Here is a 21,621-nt window from a genome sequence, read left to right on the forward strand (position 1 = left end):
ATAGAATTAAGGAAAGGTTCTATTTGCTCTTATGAACTCTGGGTTTATATCTTTACACATTAGTCATAACCTTTATTAAACTGAGCTTATTTGAGCAAGTTTTTGTATAAAATATAGTCAGTGCTTATTCATAGAAAGTAAAAGGGCTCTTGGTATAAAACTGTAGGCAGAGTTGAGTATGGGTAACCTTATTTCCTCCCTTGCCTACCATTGGCCCACCTGCCAACTGGATTGTCACCATACTGCACTTCATGCAAAGTGGCAAAAAATGGCAAAAACAAAATATTTACCTACTAATAACATCCTTTTCGAATTATTATTTCAAGTTTCATGTTACCTTTTGGTTTAATCTACTAGGAATATTACATTGCTATAGAATAATATAAGAAAATCTTACCATTTTAGATTCATATATATAAAGAACTTTGAGCTGTGGGTTTGGACCTAAGAGACTCTGGAGCTGGTTATCATCATTTATCAAACTATCAACTAAATGTTGTAAATATCCTTTTGATGTCATAAAATTTAACCACTGCTGAAATTTATCCATAGATAATATTTTGTCCAAAACAGATAATGCCAGCATCTAGAAAGATAAAATATCATTCTACAGAAAATTAGTTACAGGATATAAACTCTAATCCTTTGTTAATTTATGTTGATCATTGTCATTTTGCTTAGTTTCTTCTGTTACCTTTTCTATCATCGGTTTAGAACTTTTTAAAACTGAGTTTTACTATGCGTATTGCTGTGTATTTGTTTAATCCACATTGGCTAGATGTATAAGGGAGGGTTGTGATCTTACAAAAATTTTTAAGCCAGCTACGTTTTTGCACTTGTCCCAAGTCAGGAACCTCTAGTCTTTCTAGCCTGTGTGTTTTTTTAAATTTTAGTTCATTTGTATGTTCTTGAGTTTAGTGTGGATTCAATTTTGCTGAACTAGTATACATTATTGTTTAAGAGCCAGCTGAAACCCGCCTCCTGGTGCAGGATTTTCTTGCTGCATTGAAAGACCCATTTGTGGCCTTGGGCTGTTTGTTTGGTCGGGTTGTTGTCTCCTCAACACATTCTTTATTCTATATCTAATCAGTTGACATAGTAGCAAAGTATACTATGTCAGAATAAAGGATCTAGTTGCCTGAATTGCTCACCTGGAAAACATCGGCCATTGTGATATTTATTTTCACCATTTTTTTCTTTTGGAAACAAATCATATATTTTCAAAAATACAACTTTTCGAGTTTGTTCCAAGTGAACACAAGGTCAATAATTCCATATTTTTTTTAGTTTTTTCAATCCCCTCAAGCTCGCCAATCAAATATCCCTCCACTAGAAATTGTACTGTTGTTTTTTTTGTTTTTTACTATATTCAGTTTATCTATTACCATTTTCAAGGTGATATTCAATAGACATATATGGTAAAATAAAACATTTAAGGGCAATAACACCTATAAGTAGACAATTGTTTGTTTCAGTTATATTGGCACATTCATAGATCGTGTATTATTAATAACTTTTTCTGTTTGGAGTTACTGGTTATTCAATAAATATTTCAAGTTTAAAGGAAAACCTGGTCTTTTAATGAAAATAACTTTAAAATTGATAGTTGTCCAGACATGTGACAGAGTTGTCAAGTCACAACTAGAGATTTGAACATTTTCAGCTGGAATTTAGTCCCCATAACTTTATCAACATTGCTGTCGATGTTTTCAGTGTTCATTATGATAATAAAACTAGATATTTTCCTTTTTTTTTAACACAAGAATAGAATTATTAAAAGTTATCCTCTTTACAAGATAAATGAAGAACTCAATTTTCTTTTGTCATGTTAAAAATTGCTTTGATTATGATATAAGGAGATGTGGTATGAGATGTTGAACTCCTTTTGACTTAAAAGTATTAAGAAAAACTGAGTTTTCAAATATCTATATGATAATAAAATGCTTCGCTGGGGCGCAGCTTGATATGACCGCAGAGGTCGAACCCTGAACAGTTGGGGCAAGTATGGACACAACATTCAAGCTTGATACAGCTCTGAATTTGGATTGTTATTAAATATTTGACACAGCATAGGTTTCTGACACAGAAAGAATGTGGTCTAAGAACTTGAATTTTTTTAATTTACCTATTATGGTCCAATGTCCAAAATCAAAATACATGGTTAGATTCAGCATATCAAAGAACCCCATATATTCAATTTTTGTTAAAATCAAACAATGTTTAATTTTGGACCCCAACTTGGACAAACTTGAAAACTGGGCCCATAATCAAAAATCTAAACACATGTTTAGATTCAGCATATCAAAGAACCCCAAGAATTCAATTTTTGCTAAAATCAAACTAAGTTTAATTTTGGACCCTTTGGACCTTAATGTAGACCAATTTAAAAAACGGGACTTAAAATTAAAAATCTAAATACACGGTTAGATTTGGAATATCAAAGAACCCCAATAATTCAATTTTTGATGAAATCAAACAAAGTTTAATTTTGGACCCTTTTGACCTCAATATGAACCAATTTGATAGCGGGGCCCACAAATAAAAAATCTAAATTCATGGTTAGATTCAGCATATCAAAGAACCCCATATATTCAATTTTTGTTGAAATAAAAAAAAGTATAATTTTGGACCCCAACTTGGACCAACTTGAAAACTGGGCCCATAATCAAAAATCTAAACACATGTTTAGATTCAGCATATCAAAGAACCCCAAGAATTCAATTTTTGTTAAAATCAAACTAAGTTTAATTTTGGACCCTTTGGACCTCAATGAAGACCAATTTAAAAAACGGGACCCAAATTAAAAATCTAAAAACACGGTTAGATTTGGCATATCAAAGAACCCCAATAATTCAATTTTCGATGAAATCAAACAAAGTTTAATTTTGGACCCTTTTGACCTCAATATGAACCAATTTGATAGCGGGGCCTACAAATAAAAAATCTAAATACATGGTTAGATTCAGCATATCAAAGAACCTCATATATTCAATTTTTGTTGAAATCAAACAAAGTCTAATTTTGGACCCCAATTTGGACCAACTTGAAAACTGGGCCCATAATCAAAAATCTAAATACATGTTTAGATTCAGCATATCAAAGAACCCCATATATTCAATTTTTGTTGAAATCAAACAAAGTTTAAATACTGGACCCTATCTTGGACCAACTTGAAAACTGGGCCCATAATCAAAAATCTAAACACATGTTTAGATTCAGCAAATCAAAGAACCCCAAGAATTCAATTTTTGTTAAAATCAAACTAAGTTTAATTTGGACCTTTTGGACCTCAATGTAGACCAATTTAAAAAACAGGACCCAAAATTAAAAACCTAAATACACGGTTAGATTTGGAATATCAAAGAACCCCAATAATTCAATTTTAGATGAAATCAAACAAAGTTTAATTTTGGACCCTTTTGACCTCAATATGAACCAATTAGATAACGGGGTCCACAAATAAAAAATCTAAATACATGGTTAGATTCAGCATATCAAAGAACCCCATATATTCAATTTTTGTTGAAATCAAACAAAGTTTAATTTTGGACCCCAATTTGGACCAACTTGAAAACTGGGCTAAAAATCAAAAATCTAAATACATGTTTAGATTCAGCATATCAAAGAACCTCATATATTCAATTTTTGCTAAAATCAAACAAAGTATAATTTTGGACCCTTTGGACATTAATGTAGACCAATTTGAAAACTGGACCCAAAATTAAAAATCTAAATACACTGTTAGATTCGGCATAACAAATAAATAAATGTGATCAAAGATTTTACAAATCTAATGCGCCATACTGTGCAATTAAAGATTACTTCTTGAAATTTTTCAATATTTGAAATTTGAAAAAAAAATAATATTTGAAGAATAATTCTTTTTAATTTCTGAAATCTGAAATGAGAAAAAATTGGCCCCCCACAATTTCTTTTTATCCCCCCCCCCTCCTTTTTCCCCCAAAAAAATTCTTTCCCTCAAGATATGGTCATAATCTCAATTCAAATTTCCAATGGAGTTGGCAACCATAATTACCCATTTAAATTTACCATAGTGCTAACTTAATCTATTTTATAATAGAATTAATAAAAATATAGTGTCAAATCTTTCATATGGATTTTTTTGTAAAAAAAAAAGATGAAAACATTTGCAGATATTTTTACTGGTCTTCCTTTATAAATATGCATTTCTTTAAACATAATTTAAAAGCAGTGTAAGGGAAGTAACCAAAACGTTGTATTTGGATTACCTCCCTTACACTGTTTTAGATTATCTTTATTGTTCATTAACCATTACTTTATACATAATTTAAAAGCAGTGTAAGGGAGATTATTTCAATGATGTATTTGATTTATCTCCCTTACACTGCTTTAAATTATGTTTTGTACTAAAGTATTTGTCCATTAACCAGGACAACCTTGTTTTTCCCCCTTTTTTGCCCTTAATTCCTAAACGGTTTGAGCCATAACCCCCCAAAGCAAATCCTAACCATCCCTTTGTGGTATGGAAACTTGTAGTATAATTTCAGAGAGATCCATACACCATTCCACAGTTATTGTCTGGAAACTAGAAAATGCTCATTTTTGGCCCCTAATTCCTTAACTGTTGGTACCATAACCCCCAAAATCAATCCCAACCTTCCTTTTGTGGTATTTAACCTTATGGTCAAATTTCAAAAAGATCCATTCACTTAAACTAAAGTTAGAGTGCGAAAACCAATATGTATTCGGACGACGACGCCGGACGACGACGACGACGACGACGACGACAACGATGCCAACGTCATACCAATATACGACCACAAATTTTTTTTGCGGTCGTATAAAAAAGGACTTGTAAAATTGAATAGGAAAACAACAATATAATTATTAACAGATGTCCATTACTAGTGGAAGTGTGCAACCAGCTATTTAGTAATGAACTTTTGTTAATATGTACTGGGTTGATTTCACTATTTAGACCCCTTCTAACTACAAAGCTTGATTGATGTTTATTTTGATTTGTTCAACCATCATTACTTATTCATTACTAATTAGAAACATCTTGCATGTTTTATTGTATTATTTTTTCATTTGTCCTAAGAAAGTTTAAATCATTGAAGGAACATTCTTATACCAACTTTTGTTTAATTTGTATTCATCTTATATTTTCACCCATAAACATAATTTTAAGGAGAATGTAATATGAAAAACATGGTAAAACAGGGGGAGTAACTTTTATAACTATATCATTTATTCCCTTATTATGGTCCTTAGGCTGTCAGCCTGAGGTAACAAATTTTAATAAATAGTAAGTGTGACACCCGAGCTGTAAAGCCACCTAATTATCCATATTCTTTGAATATACAGGTAAAATTTATCTTCAACAGTGACACAAAAACTTAACATTGACCAAAGAACCATGAAAAAGAGGTCAAGTTTAGATGAAATCTGCCAGGCTGACATGTACCCCTTACAATCATTCCATTACAATTGAATTGCAAAAAAATTTATAAAAGGTGTATATTGATAATATATATAAATACATTAACTTTTTGGCTGTTAAAGTGAATATGATGTTTATGACCTACCCTTCCTACATCATGACCATCACATGCATCTCTACATACAGTATCCATCAAGTGATTGCCATATGACAAAATTGTTGCTACATTCTCCTTAGTCAGCTGATCATATTCAGAATCTGTACCTGATAAAAGTCTCTCTCCAATTCCTTCTACTGATTCTCCTATCATAACATAAATAAATAAGCTTAAGCTACCAGTGTTTGGTTCTGTAATCTTGTCTTTCATTTTCCTTTAAAATATTGTCTGTATCAAGATGTCACAAATGAGACACTATTATTATCTAAATATGGCTAACTTAAAAAATTCGTAAGGGTTCTGCGGAACCCAGTGTCTCGCCTACTTTTTCTGTTAATTGCAGGATCAACAAAAAAGAGGAATTAAATCAATAAAAATATTCCACTTGATACTATCTTTTGATTGTAAGAAGCTTCTGTCCAAGTTTGGTAAAAATCAAGGATAGTTTATGAATCTAATAAATGTTTAAAAACTTTAACTGCAGACTGAATGTAATGTTAACTGGAAGAAAACAAAATTTCCTTCTAGATACTAGCATTTGATCACAAACAAGCTTCTGTCCAAGTTTGGTACAAATCCAAAATAGTATAAGAAAGTTATTAAAATTTTAAAAACTTTAACCACAGAGTGAATATATGTGTCCTGGCAGAAAATCTAAGTCCAATTAAAAGTTAAATACGGAAAAAATGGATTTATTTTTTTACAAAATTTCCTTCTAGATACTAGCTTTTGATCATAAACAAGCTTCTGTCCAAGTTTGGTACAAATCCAAAATAGTATAAGAAAGTTATTAAAATTTTAAAAACTTTAACCACAGAGTGAATGTGTTGTTTCCTGGCAGAAAATCTAAGTCCATTCAAAAGTAAAATAAGAAAAAAATGGATTTATTTTTTTACAAAATTTACTTCTAGATTCTATCTTATGATCATAAACAAGCTTCTGTCCAAGTTTGGTACAAACCCAGGATAGTTTAAGAAAGTTATTAAAATTTTAAAAACTTTAAACCACAGAGTGAAAGTAATATTTCCCGGCAGAAAAACTAAGTCCATTTATAAGTAAAATACGGAAAAAATGGAATTTTATTTTTACAAAATTTACTTCTGGATACTATCTTGTGATCATAAACAAGCTTCTGTCCAAGTTTGGTAGAAATCCAGGGTAGTTTAAGAAAGTTATTAAAATTTCAAAAACTTTAACCACAGAGTGAATATTTGTGGACGCCGCCGCCGCAGACGGAATGTAGGATCGCTATGTCTCGCTTTTTCGACTAAAGTAGAAGACTCGACAAAATGTTTTAGGTCTCACACAATCCATTTTCCTTAAACACCCAGTGTGCTATGCCATATCTGATTGAGTAATGCAGGCAAGTAAATAAACGAGGAATTAAATAAACAGCTGCGCCATGAGCGCATGATACGCCCGTCACATTTTTTATGAAAAAAGTTCAATAACTTCTCAATGTCATATCAGAAACTTGTGAAAAACTAAAGGGAGGTTATCTTAATTGATATAAACGAGTCACCAAAGTTTAATGAAAACTGCTCAAAGCACTTTAAAGGTATTGTCCGAAAACTAGAAAATCGCCCCTTTTTTATGAATAAAATCCCATAACTCGGAAGTGTAAAATCTAAAATTTATAAAAATCAAAAGGGAGCTCATGTCAATAGATATAAACAATTGACCAAAGTTTCTTGCAAATTGGTGAAAGCATTTTTGAGTTATTTTCCGAAAACTGGAAAATCCCCCTTTTTTTTAATAAATAAAACCCCATAACTCAGAAACGTAAAATCTAAATTTTATAAAAAACGAAAGGGAGCTCACATCAATAGATATGAACAATTCACCAAAGTTTTATGCAAATTGGTTGAAGTGTTTTTGAGTTAATGTGTGACATGTTGACCACGGACAACGGTATATCATAATACGTCACGTAAACAGGCGTATAAAAACTCAGGACTTCATATTAGCATTTTTAGATTTGGCCATATCCGGGCGACTAATTTTTTTTGCTATCCCATTGACAACAAAGTGATAATGGTTAGATGGACTGACAGAAAGTTTATAAATGTTATACCTTTGTTGGGATAAACAATCTGGTCAAGTCTAAGGTAAATCACTCAAGGCATATGTCAGCTAGTGTGTGACATGTTTATGTTAGATTGACTGACAATACATCAAAATCATGAAGTTCATGCCTAAATCGTGAAAGTTGGCAGGTATGAGTTGGTTCCCTGTTTGCCCTATTCTGTTGTAGTTTACATTGCCTTCCATTGATCATGTATACCACATTATTGATGACACATGATATTTCTTCTTTAATTTCATATTTTAATTGTTCACTGTTTCAGTTTGTATCATATGTTTGCAACGGTAGCAGTTTAGTCCACATAGTATATTTGTTTTTTGTGAGGTTAACAGTGTATGGAGATCTTTCCAAAATGTATGTGTGGTTTGTTAAAATTCTGGATATTCCTTTTGTTATGCTGTTAAAATTTGTGACAAATGGTATGATATTTTCCCTTACATCGTTCTGGTTTTTTTTTCTTTTAATAGTTGCTCACTATTTATAGATTTATCATTACACCTTGGAAATAGATTGTGTTATGATGGTGAAAAATAATCGTAAACAATATACCTTTCTGTTGACTTTTAGGCTTCTCTGCAATCTGTAGGTAGTACAGTAGGGCTCCATATAAGTTTGCCCTAACCCTCTGTTGACCCCCACCTGAATATAAAGTTATTCAAAACTTATCACCGCCAACAGCAGCTAGATTTCAAAATTGAATGTTAACCTAGAAGAGGTATGTGATAAATTTACGGTACTGCATTCTTGTTCAGAAAAATCAATCCGATTCAACTAAATATTAAGCATACATGCTCTCTTTCATTACATAAAATTGCTGTTTTAAAAAATTTAGTTGCAATTGAAAGCAGTTGATATAACGTGACAGTACCCAAATTGCAACTATTTTGGCAGTTTTTTCACCTACGTTTATTTATGATCCAGACAAAAGTTTCCATTCTGTGTTTATTTTGTAGATGTATCCTATTTTTCTACATAGTTACACCAATTTAGTTTTGAATCCATTTTGAATCATAGAAAAATGGGTTTGAGCCTACCTCCATTGGCTCCAAACGATCCATGATTCTGTAATGTGGAGTACTGAAACTGCATCCATGCTTAAATTCACATTCTTTAAAATCGATTAACAGATGTTTTGTTTTATTTCTTCAAATATTTAGAACAATTTGACATAAGTCCATGCTTAGTATTCAGTTTTTAAGAAATGGATGCTTGTAACATATTTTATTTGCTAATTTTTAAAAGATGACTTTTTGTGGACGTCGCATGGCGATGTTGCTGTAAATTTTTACTTTTTCCAGTTAATACTTCATCTGTTGATATATAATGTGAACGTTTTGTGTATATTATATCAGATTATTACATGGCATTTATCATATCAGATGTATTATCAGCCCAAGGTTCAATATCAGCCCAAGAGCTGAAGGCTCGAGGGCTGATATTGACCGAGGGCTGATAACACATCTGATATGAAAAATGATATGTTATGATCTTTTTATCATATGCTTCAACAATGGAGAAACAGTTTTTAATATATTGATCCTTTTAATTGGTTCTCAAGTAGAAGTTCATAAAGTGAAAAGTTTACTGACGTCGGACACCAAATGTAATACATCCGAAATGAAATCTTTCTATCATTCGCCTCAACAGAGGAGAAAAAAAAACCAGTATAATATATTTTCATATTAACGATATAAAAAAAAAATCAACAAAACATAATAAACACTTTTTGGATAGGTCATCATTTGTAAAGTAACTTTCTATATTATGATGGAAACTTTGAAAAATGCATTTGTTGTATCATTTGATTTTTTGCATTTTACAAAATATATTTTCCTGTTTCCTAATAATTGTTTTGTACCCAACTTTGTTTTGTTTTTCACTGTAAACGTGCCATTGAGGTATATTTTCCGGAATTTGCCGAGTAATGCCGGAATTCCATGCGATAACGTTAGGGAAAGGCATGTGATAATAGCTGGAGGTATGTGATAAATTTTTCATATCAGCCCGCTAAACACCATTTCGGAAAATATGGAATTCACGTAAATTTAATGCTATTATCATACTGTAAAAATTATGTTATTTACTCTAAGTATATGATAATTAAATATATTACATATGGTTTGATGTTTCTTGTTTCTCATTGGTTTATTTTATCACGTGTTTCCCAATATATATTTTGTATTTTTTCACTATTTTGACCTATTGACTCGACATTACTATTCTTAAAAATGATATTGACTCCATGTTACTAAAAATAGTAACATCGGGTCGATATCATTTGTAAAAATAGTTACATCTAGTCAATATCATTTCCAAAAATAGTAACATCGAGTCAATATCATTTCCAAAAATAGTAACATCAAGTCGATATCATTTCTAAAAATAGTTACATCAAGTCAATACCATTTCCAAAAATAGTAAGATCAAGTCAATATCATTTCCAAAAATAATAACATCGAGGCAATATCATTTTCAAGCTTACCCTATTTACATATGTAATATTTAAATTAAGGACTTTCACTCAGTCAATACGTTATATATGGACCTGTTAGATTATATTGAACCTCGGTCAATATAATCTGAACAGGTCAATATATAACGTATTGACATCGTCAAAAGTCCATAACTGATAAATATTTACCTATGTTGAAAGACGTGTATAATGTCAAATCATAAAAATACAAATTGTTTAGTCTCAAAGAAAACTTATAAGATTTCAGCTACTAATTTTGCTGAATAGGTGTAATTTGGGTACTGTGACATTACTTATAGTAAACTATTTTTGTGAGAATATAATGAGAAAGACAAGAGTGGATATAAAGAAATGCATCATCTGCATAATTGGTAATGAATGATTTATATGATGAAGTTATATGAAATCATGATCAGACAAATTATGTCAAAAAATATAAGGGTTATAACTCCTATAAGCAGTAAATTGTTATAACTCCTATAAGCAGTAAATTGATTTGGTTTTTTTGCATTTTTGTACATCCTGTTTGCTGATCATTTTTGCCATTTACAGTTTCAGTCTTTCTATAATGTTCATGGTTATAGAACAGACACTTAAAATTGGTCAAAAATTGTCCTTTTGGGGCAGTTTCTTTGATAAAGAGTCATTTTTTATGGTTTCAGTCATAATCACTAGCAAATCAATAATTCTAAACTGAAACAACCTGAACAATAAATTGATAAGTCATCCTGAGTCTTTCAGTCAAATTTCAGACAAGTTAATTTAGTCCTGTTCATACACATTTTTTTGCTGTTTAGCATTATGTCTATTTATTCTAGTTTTCAAAATAAGAGTGCACATGCTGAAATGTCTTGCCTGCTTTACATTTTCTGGTTGAACTTATGTTGAAATCATACCATACACCAACTAGAGGCTCTCAAGAGCCTGTGTCGCTCACCTGTATTTACTGATGCTTTGGAAATCATGTAAAATAAGGTTAAAATCATAATTAATAGTATTAGATATTAGATATTATAATGATATCTAAGATAATAACAAATAAAATGCTCCGCAGGGCGCAGCTTCATACGACCGCAGAGGTCGAACCCTGAACAGTTGGGGCAAGTATGGACACAACATTCAAGCTTGATACAGCTCTGAATTTGGATTGTGATTAAATATTTGACACAGCATAGGTTTCTGACACAGAATGAATGTGGTCTAAGAACTTAAAAATTTTAAATTGGACATTCACCTATTATGGTCCAATATCCAAAATCTAAATACATGGTTAGATTCAGCATATCAAAGAACCCCAAGAATTCAATTTTTGATGAAATCAAACAAAGATTAATTTTGGACCCTTTTGACCTCAATGTGGACAAAGTTGATAACGGGGCCCAAAAATCTAAAATCTAAATACATGGTTAGATTCAGCATATCAAAGAACCCCATATATTCAATTTTTGTTGAAATCAAACAAATTTAATTTTGGACCCCGATTTGGACCAATTTGAAAACTGGGCCCATAATCAAAAATCTAAATACATGTTTAGATTCAGCATATCAAAGAACCCTAAAAATTCAATTTTTGTTAAAATCAAACTAAGTTTAATTTTGGACCCTTTGGACCTTAATGTAGACCAATTTGAAAACGGAACCAAAAATTAAGAATCTAAATACACGGTTAGATTCGGCATATCAAAGAACCCCAATAATTCAATTTTTGATGAAATCAAACAAAGTTAAATTTTGGACCCTTTGGACCTCAATGTGGACCAATTTAAAAACGGGGCCCAAAATCCAAAAACTTAATACACGGTTAGATTCAGCATATTAAAGAACCCCAAGAATTCAAGAATAAAACCCCATTGAAATTGATCAAGAAATAAGCAATTTATACGAAGTATCTTCTTTTGCACAATACTGTGCAATAGAATATTTCTTGCTATTGTGCAATACTGTACAATTGACAATTTCTTGCTATTGGGCAATATTGTGCTATTGGATATTTCTTGCTATTGCGCAATACTGTGCAATTGAAGATTTCTTGCTATTGCGCAATACTGTGCAATTGAAGATTTCTTGATATTGTGCAATACTGTGCAATTGAAAATTTCTTGCTATTGCACAATACTAATTTTATAATAATTTACACATCATGTTTGGTGTGTATCTCCTACCATATCATTATTATTTGCTTTTAAATATTAATCAGAAATAACCAACTTAAAATGGAAAATTTTAAAAGAAAAAAATAAGGAAAAAAAAAAAAAAAAGAAAAAAAAAAATCCCCCCCCCCCAAATTTTTTGAACCCCCTTATGATTCATCACCCCCAAACTCAATCCCAGCCTTCCCTTTGTGGTATGGTACCTTGCAGTACAATTTCAGAGAGATCCATACACTTGAACACAAGTTATTGTCTGGAAACTAGAAAAATGCTTATTTTTGGCCCCTTTTTGGCCCCCAATTCCTAAACGTTTCGGGCAATTACCCCCAAACTCAATTCCAGCTTTCCCTTTGTGATATGGAACCTTGTAGTACAATTTCAGAAATATCCAAACACTTACACACAAGTTATTGTCATGAAACTAGAAAAATGCTTGTTTTTTGCCCCTTTTTTGGCCCCTAATTCCTAAAATTTTGAGGCAATTACCCCCAAAATCAATTACAGCCTTCCCTTTGTGATATGGAACCTTGTGGTACAATGTCAGAGAGATCCATACAGTTACACACAAGTTATTGTCTGGAAGTTACAAAAATGCTTATTTTTGGCCCCTTTTTGGCCCCTAATTCCTTAACTGTTGGTACCATAACCCCCAAAATCAATCCCAACCTTCCTTTTGTGGTATTGAACCTTATGGTAAAATTTCATGGAGATCCATTCACTTAAACTAAAGTTAGAGTGCGAAAACCAATGTGTCTTCGGACGACGACGACGACAACGACGACGCCAACGACGACGCCAACGTCATACCAATATACGACCAAAAAATTTTTAATTTTTGCGGTCGTATAAAAACTGCAAAATTTTTGTAAAATTACTAACTCAGGGGCAGTAACCCAACAACGGGTTGTCGGATTCGTCTGAAAATTTCAGGGCAGATAAATCTAAATCTGATGAACATTTTTGCCACCTGTCAGATTTGCTCTAAATGCTTTAGTTTCAGAGATATAAACCAAAAATTGCATTTTACCCCTATGTTCTATTTTTAACCAAGTCGGCCATGATGGTTGGAGGGCGGGGTCATCGGACAAATTTTTTAAACAAGATACCCTAATAATGATTATGGCCAAGTATGGTTAAATTTGTCTCAGTAGTTTCAGAGGAGAAGAATTTTGTAAAAGATTACAAAAATTTACAAAAAATTGTAAAAAATTGACTATTAAGGGCAATAACTCCTAAAGGGGTCGACTGACAATTTTGGTCATGACAACTTATTTGTAGATCTTACTTTGCTGAACATTATTCCTGTTTACAGTTTATCTCTATCTATAATAATATTCAAGATAATAACCAAAAACTGCAAAATTTCCTTAAAATTACCAATTCAGGTGCAGCAACCCAACAACAGGTTGTCAGATTTACTCTAAATGTTTTGATTTCAGAGATATAAGCCAAAACCAACATTTTACCCCTATGTTCTATATTTAGCCATGGCGGCCATCTTGGTTGGTTGGTGGGGTCATCGGACACATTTTTTAAACTAGATACCCTAATGATGATTGTGGCTAAGTTTGGTTAAATTTGGCCCAGTGGATTCAGAGGAGAAGATTTTTGTAAAAAGCTAACGACGACGACGGACGCCAAGTGATGAGAAAAGCTCACTTGGCCCTTCGGGCCAGGTGAGCTAAAAAGGTTTTAAAGAGTGGATGTTCATAGGCATTATTAGTTGGACTTCAAAACATATCACAAGACAGTACCCAAGTGTATACAATACATTTGTAGATCTCAGTTTTCTGTGTTAGGATAGAAGTCCCCCAGAATGTAGCTGAAAGAATAATTTCAAATTGAACATAGCTTTATTTTAAAGTTGACAAATTGTTCATTTTCTTATACATGAGACTTGAGAAAAATTAGATTTCTTTTCATTTTCTTGCATTTGGATCTTATTCAGAGAAAATAAAATGCTCCCATGGGGCCCAGCTTGATATGACTGCAGAAGTCTAAACCTTAACAGTTTGGGCAAGTATTGACACTATGTTCAAGCTTTATACAGCTCTGAATTTGGATTGTGTTTAAATATTTGACATAGCATAGGCTTCTGACACGGAGTGAATGTAGTCGGAGAACTTAAAAAATTGAAATTGGACATTTAACTATTATGGTCCAATATCCAAAATCGAAATTATCCATTGTTAGATTCAGCATATCAAAGAACCCCAAGAATTCATTTTCTTTTGTTGAAATAAAAATTAGTTTAATGTTGGACTCTTTGGACTTCAATGTGGACCAATTTGATAATGGGGCACTAAAATCCAAAATCTACATACATGGTTACATTCAGCATTCATTTTTTGTTGAAATCAAACAAATTATAATTTTGGACCACAATTTGAACCAATGCTAAAATATCTAAACACATGTTAAGATTCAGCATACTAAAGAACCCTTTCAAATATAGTTTTTGTTAAAATTAAACAAAATATTTATTTTGGACCCTTTGGACCTTACTATGGACCAATTTTATCTGGCCCCAAAATCTAAATACAATTAGATTCAGTATATCACAGGGCTCGACAATAACGCTTGTCCGATTGTCCGGTACCAGAGGAAAAAAGGGTCGGACAAGTAAAAGTCATATCAAGCTTGTCCGACAGGACAAGTACAAATCATTCTGTTGAAAATAAATTAAATCCAACTTTGATGATCAAAGTAATAAACAAAAAAAAACAAGAAAAGTAGATATTTGTTTGACATGTTTACTTGTTATCGATAATTTAAAACTGTTCTTTGTCAGATACTTTATAACAGATAAAACGCATACTATTCTCAGAAACCAGTCTTACGGAATCTGTGCTTTGTTTGTAGATAAGGTAACAAGACAGTTCGGCACCATCACGGAAACGAATCCAGTTCGGCACCGTTGGAGACATTTCGGGACCAAGACAAACCACTACCTCGTTTTCCTACTTATTCTGTTGCTTTTTTTTACCATAAAATCATATTTGATCATATTTAGACAAAACAGTATTTGATTGTGTTTGAATAAACATTTTAATATATTAAAAACAAAGCTGATTGTAGTATTTAAAGGCATTAATCATAATAATCAATATTTTATCAACTCAAAAGACCAGGATACAAACCAAATGAGCAGACTGACAGGCCTAACAGACTGTGCCTGATGTGCAGAGTCTGATGAGACTTTGGCATTGATGAAAAATAGAACCGAAGTCCTGTGACTAGACTTGACTAGATTCAGTTTTTCTGGATTAATATTTTTGAAAAAGGATATCAAGAGATATAAATCAAATTCTGTTCTATTGTTTTAATTTATTTTGTTCACTGAATCAACCTAAAATGCTAAAAAAGGTTAATATAAAGGATTTTTTTTGGACAAGTTACAATTCCATTCGGACAAGTAAGTTTTGGTATGTACTTGTCCTATTGGGCAAGTTGAAAAAAGTTATTGTAGAGGCCTACAGGTATCATAGAACCCCAATATTCAATATTTGATGAAATCAAACAAAGTTCAATTTTAGACCCTTTGGAGCTCAATGTGAACCAATTTAAAAACAGGGCCCAAAATCTAACTACAAAATTAGATTCAGCATATGAAAGAACCCCTAGAAAATCATAGTTTTTTTCTTGTCCCAAATTCTAACGGTTTGTGCCATAAGGCAATGGAACTAGAGGCTCTCAAGAGCCTGTGTCGCTCACCTGATTCGACTTTGGTTTTGGAAATCATGTAAAAATAGATTAAAATCATAACAGATACCCTAATAATCAGTGAGGCCAAATTTGGTTTAATATTGGTCCTGTAATTTAATAAAAAATCATGGTGGCCATCTTCAACAGTAAATCGGCAACAAAGTAGCAACACTTAATCAGCACCTCATAAGAAACATTTATGCCATGTTTTGGTTTCATTCCATTCAGTGCACCTCTAGAAGAAGCATTTGTATGTATTTCCCATAGGGTCTTATGTTAAAGGAAGTCCCCCCATTGGCTGCCATCATGGATGAAGGATCAGCTTCAAAGTAACAAAACTTAGTCAGCACCTCATAAGGAACATTCATGCCATGTTTTGTTTCAATCCATTCAGTATGTGGTTCTCTAAAAGAAGACATTTGTATGTATTGTCCATAGGGTCCTTTGTTAAACATTGTCCCCATCTGGCAGCCACCATGGATGAAGGATCAGCTTCAAAGTAACAACACTTGGTCAGCACCTCAAAAGGAACATGCATGCCATGTTTGGTTTCATTCCATTCAATGGTTCTCTAAAAGAAAACATTTGTACGTATTTCTCATAGGGTCCTATGTTAAACTAAGTCCTCAGCTGACGGCCATCTTAGATTATGGATCAGCTTCAAAGTAACAACACTTGGTCAGCACCTCATAAGGAACATTCTTGCCATGTTTGGTTTCATTCCATTCAGTGGTTCTCTAAAAGAAGACATTTGTATGTATTTCCTATAGGGTCCCATGTTAAACTAAGTCCCCCGCTGGCGGCCATCTTGGATTATGGATCAATTCAAAGTAACAACACTCGGTCAGCACCTCATAAGGAACATTCATGCCATGTTTGGTTTCATTCCATTCAGTGGTTCTCTAAAAGAAGACATTTGTATGTATTTCTCATAGGGTCCCATGTTAAACTAAGTCCCCTGCATGGTGGCCATCTTGGATTATGGATCAGCTTCAAAGTAACAACACTCGGTCAGCACCTCATAAGAAACATTCATGCCATGTTTGGTTTCATTCCATTCAGTGGTTCTCTAAAAGAAGACATTTGTATGTATTTCCCATAGGGTCCTATGTTAAACTAAGACCCCTGCTGGCGGCCATCTTGGATTATGGATAAGCTTCATAGTAACCACACTTGCTCAGCACCTCATAAGGAACATTCATGCCATGTTTGGTTTCATTCCATTCAGTGGTTCTCTAAAAGAAGACATTTGTTTGTATTTCCCTTAGGGTCCCATGATAAACTAAGTCCCCCGCTGGCGGCCATCTTGGATTATGGATCGGCTTCAAAGTAACAACACTCGGTCAGCACCTCATAAGGAACATTCATACCATGTTTGGTTTCATTCCATTCAGTGGTTCTCTAAAAGAAGACATTTATATGTATTTCCCATAGGGTCCTATGTTAAACTAAGTCCCCCGCTGGCGGCCATCTTGGATTATGGATCAGCTTCAAAGTAACAACACTCGGTCAGCACCTCATAAGGATCATTCATACCATGTTTGGTTTCATTCCATTCAGTGGTTCTCTAAAAGAAGACATTTGTATGTATTTCCCATAGGGTCTCATGTTAAACTAAGTCCCCTGCTGGTGGCCATCTTGGATTATGGATCGGTTTCAAAGTAACAACACTCGGTCAGCACCTCATAAGGAACATTCATACCATGTTTGGTTTCATTCCATTCAGTGGTTCTCTAAAAGAAGACATTTGTATGTATTTCCCATAGGGTCCTATGTTAAACTAAGTCCCCCGCTGGCGGCCATCTTGGATTATGGATCGGCTTCAAAGTAACAACACTCGGTCAGCACCTCATAAGAAACATTCATGCCATGTTTGGTTTCATTCCATTCAGTAGTTCTCTAAAAGAAGACATTTGTATGTATTTCCCATAGGGTCCTATGTTAAACTAAGTCCCCCGCTGGCGGCCATCTTGGATGATGGATCCACTACAAAGTAACAACACTTGGTCAGCACCTCATAAGGAACATTCATGCCATGTTTGGTTTCATTCCATTCAGTGGTTCTCTAGAAGAAGTTCAAAATGTAAAAAGTTAACGCCGACGCCGGACGACGGACGCCAAGTGATGAGAAAAGCTTACTTGGCCCTTTGGGCCAGGTGAGCTAAAAATAGTGAGCCTTTTGTTTATATTATCTGAGAAACAGACTTAATTTACGAAAACTGAACATTGACCAATGAACCATAAAAAGAGATCATAAATATAAGAAGATGTGGTATGAGTGCCAATGAGACAACTCTGCATCCAAGTCACAATTTGTAAAAGTAAACCATTATAGGTCATAAAAAGAGATCATGGTCAGATGAGCCCTGCCAGACACCATGTTCACCATGCAAACATTCCTCACACCAAATATAGTGGCTCTTTTGCTTATAGCATCTAAGAAATAGATCAAACCACAAAAACTTAACATTGTCCAATGAACCATGAAAATAAGGTCAGAGTCAGATGAAACCTGCAAGACAGACATGAACACCTTACAATCATACAATACACCAAATACAGCTGATCTATTAGTACCCGATAAACAGACCAAACCACAAAAACTTAGTATTGACCAAAGAACCATGAAAAATGAGGTCAAGGTCAGATGAAATCTGCTAGTCAGACATGTACACCTTACAATCATTCCATACACCAATTAAAGTTGACCTATTGCTTATGCTATCTGAGATACAGACTTGACCACGAAAAGTTAACCTTGATCACTGTTTCATGAAATAAGGTTGAGGTTAGGTGAACCCTGTCTGACAGACATGTAGACCTGGCAATGATACCATATATACTAAATACAGTTATCACTCATAATAAGAGAGTACGTCACATGAATGCTTGAATTTTTTTTAATTTTTTTTCAAGCAGTCGTTGAACCATGAAAATAAGGTCAAAGACAATGGACTGACTGAAACTTAATAACATTAGGCATCTACATACAAGGTATGAAGCATCCAGGCTTTCTTCCTTCTGAAATATGCTGCTGGATTGTAATCCCTGTCTTGCATTCTGACTTTCGTCGCAGGCAAGACAATACCGTAATTGAAAAAAAACTTTAAATGTCTCAACAATTGCAATTTAAGGGATAAAAATACATTACTACTATAACGTTGCCTGTTATCCTGAAATACCTTGTTTCCGTGCAAACTGTTGCTGTTTTCTGTTTTATAAAGGTAGTAAAGGCAGAAATAGCTTCCTACCAAGGTTAATTTTTTTTTCTATTTGTGAAATATTGACTACATGTATTGAGCCAAAAATTGGTGATAATGAGCAGGAATGATTTGTCCACAAGTCAATTAATTAGTTTTCTTTTCTTTTGTCCAATGGCTGCACCTTAGAACTGAAGATCCAAAAAGCTTTGACACTTAATATTACCTATGATATCCTTCTCAGAGTACTAACATTTTTACATGGTTATCCATTCAGTTAGTAAATAATCCATGAGTTAAACCGGTACCACGATTTCCCGAGAAGTACAAGAACAACGTAATATCCCGAAAACAAAGAGATTTATCCCGATAACAAGATTTTTTATGGTGTTATACTACTTTTAACAATATTAAAGAATATTAATTAAAGATATTACTCGTTTTTACTCAATAAAAATGCAATTTCACTTCAAGAATTCGATTTTTATGTGTTGTATGCAAATTCCTTGTTGAAAACAATATGGCGGACATAATTATTCAAAAGGTAGACAGCTTAAAAAAAATAAAAGTATTGAAAGTACTGAGTTAAGCAAGTTATCCAGCTGAAAAATATATAAATTGCTCTTTATAATCTATGTTGTACCACAGAAGTATGGTTTATACCAAAAATGTCCCTTTTCCAATTTGAAGAAAAAAGGGGGGACAATTTTCTCAATTATGTCTTAGGTTTGGTCTAATATATTTTTATTCAATGAACAAACTCTGGTGAAATATGACTATTGGTAAGCACTTTGTTTTCCTAACAGAAATTATTAAATACAACAATGATATTGAGAATAAAATAAGTATATAGGCCATTTATAATAATATCCATATGTAGTTTTCTTTGAATAACCTATATGTTACTACCAGTCCAATTTGAGCTTAAAATTAGTAAAATAGTATTTGGACTTAAGCTTTATGTGTTTTTTATTGCTTGAAATAGATCATAGAATGAAATAAAGTGATGCTGAAGTCAGTATAGCAAGTTTGGTTCTTTTATAGAATAGATTCTATAAAAAAAAAAACCTGAAATGATGAAAAGTTAATACAGTTATTATAACTTCATTCGGGTATTTAAGCTTATCAAATAATTTTCTTTATTTTACATTTATAGGATAATCTGATTGTGTTTAATAAATATTGTTAATGCAATTAATTATGATTCGTCCAATTTATTAACTAAAAAAACATGGATCCAAAGTCTTAGTAATTATATTGTTTTCTTATGATATGATTAAATGCTGTTATTACTGTACAATTTTCTCGAAATATCTCTTTTTAAACTAAAGCTTGGTGTTGTTTCAATACAGAATACTAAATTTTCTCAAATTTTGTTCTTCAAAGAAATATGAAGACAATGGCTTGGTATTATTTTACTAACATCGGTATATAAAAAGTAATTTTCAATTTTGTTGCTTATTCTTCAAAAATGTCAGAGGAAATGATATATCCCTGAAGATCCCGCCTGCACTAAAGGTGCCGAGGGTCGACCACCACCCAGCACGACAGGAAAGGAAAGGGTACAGCAAGAAAGCCATGAGGTAGAAAAGATAGTTTTCGACCATCCACAGAGAACTTACATACTGAAGTTGAAGAGAAAAGACATGTATGTCCTGGTGTTTTCAGACACATTACAGGCATACAAAGACGTCAAAAAGAAAAAAAATCCTGAATTTTACGCCGAAATCAGTAAAAGCTTCAATACCTGGCCAGACATTAGAGACAAAAAGAACTTTCTCTTTAGCGAAAGTAGAAAAGATGACATGCAAGAACTATGCCAGAAATACAACTTGGTGTTATGAAATAAAGGGCGAGATAAGCCCCACCCACAAATTACCTTTAAAAAAAAAAAAAAAAAAAAAAAAAAGAAGAAAAAAAAAAATGATATATCCCTGTATAAAATGTACTGAAGATTGTGTCATTGATGCAATTCAGTGCACTGGCTGTGAGAAATGGGTCCACACCAAATGTGTACCCATGAGTGATTTATTATTAGAGAAATGGTCTGATGCTAATCTGTGTTTTCTATGTGAGAATTGTTGTTTCACAAATTGAGAGTTCGACGGGGTGAAATCTTTGAAAAGGTAGGCATTTTTTTAAATATAATTATATTTAATATCATTTAATTTTTCCTTTTTTGTTTTTGGTGTGTTTTCTGTTTATTTAATTTCATATTCAATATTTATTTTACCCGTATTATCTCATTAGAAGGTAACATTATGCAATACCTGATTTAAAACATAATATAAGTAATCTGTGATATATTTATTATGTCTTTATGATCTTTCCACTTAACAACGATTACAGACACATGTCCAGCACCTTTTGCAATAACTTGTTAATTAGTATATACACTTATGACATGTATATTCATTGTTAAATT

The 21,621-nt window shown here is 32.8% G+C and overlaps 1 protein-coding gene across 2 annotated transcripts in view; it reads right to left on the reverse strand.

Moving 5' to 3' along the window:
- Positions 1-21,621, reverse strand: part of LOC127724640 (nuclear pore complex protein Nup205-like) — a 263,442-nt gene that overhangs the window by 88,712 nt on the left and 153,109 nt on the right. For both annotated transcript variants that reach the window (XM_052231664.1, XM_052231663.1), the window contains exons 29-31: positions 8,218-8,307; positions 5,571-5,728; positions 398-586 (exon numbers count right to left, since the gene is read on the reverse strand). In XM_052231664.1, coding sequence (XP_052087624.1) covers positions 398-586; positions 5,571-5,728; positions 8,218-8,307 — 437 coding nt within the window. The remainder of the gene's footprint in view (positions 1-397; positions 587-5,570; positions 5,729-8,217; positions 8,308-21,621) is intronic.

Source organism: Mytilus californianus, unplaced genomic scaffold, assembly GCF_021869535.1.
Source record: "Mytilus californianus isolate M0D057914Y unplaced genomic scaffold, xbMytCali1.0.p SCAF_14, whole genome shotgun sequence".
NCBI classification, from domain to species: domain Eukaryota; kingdom Metazoa; phylum Mollusca; class Bivalvia; order Mytilida; family Mytilidae; genus Mytilus; species Mytilus californianus.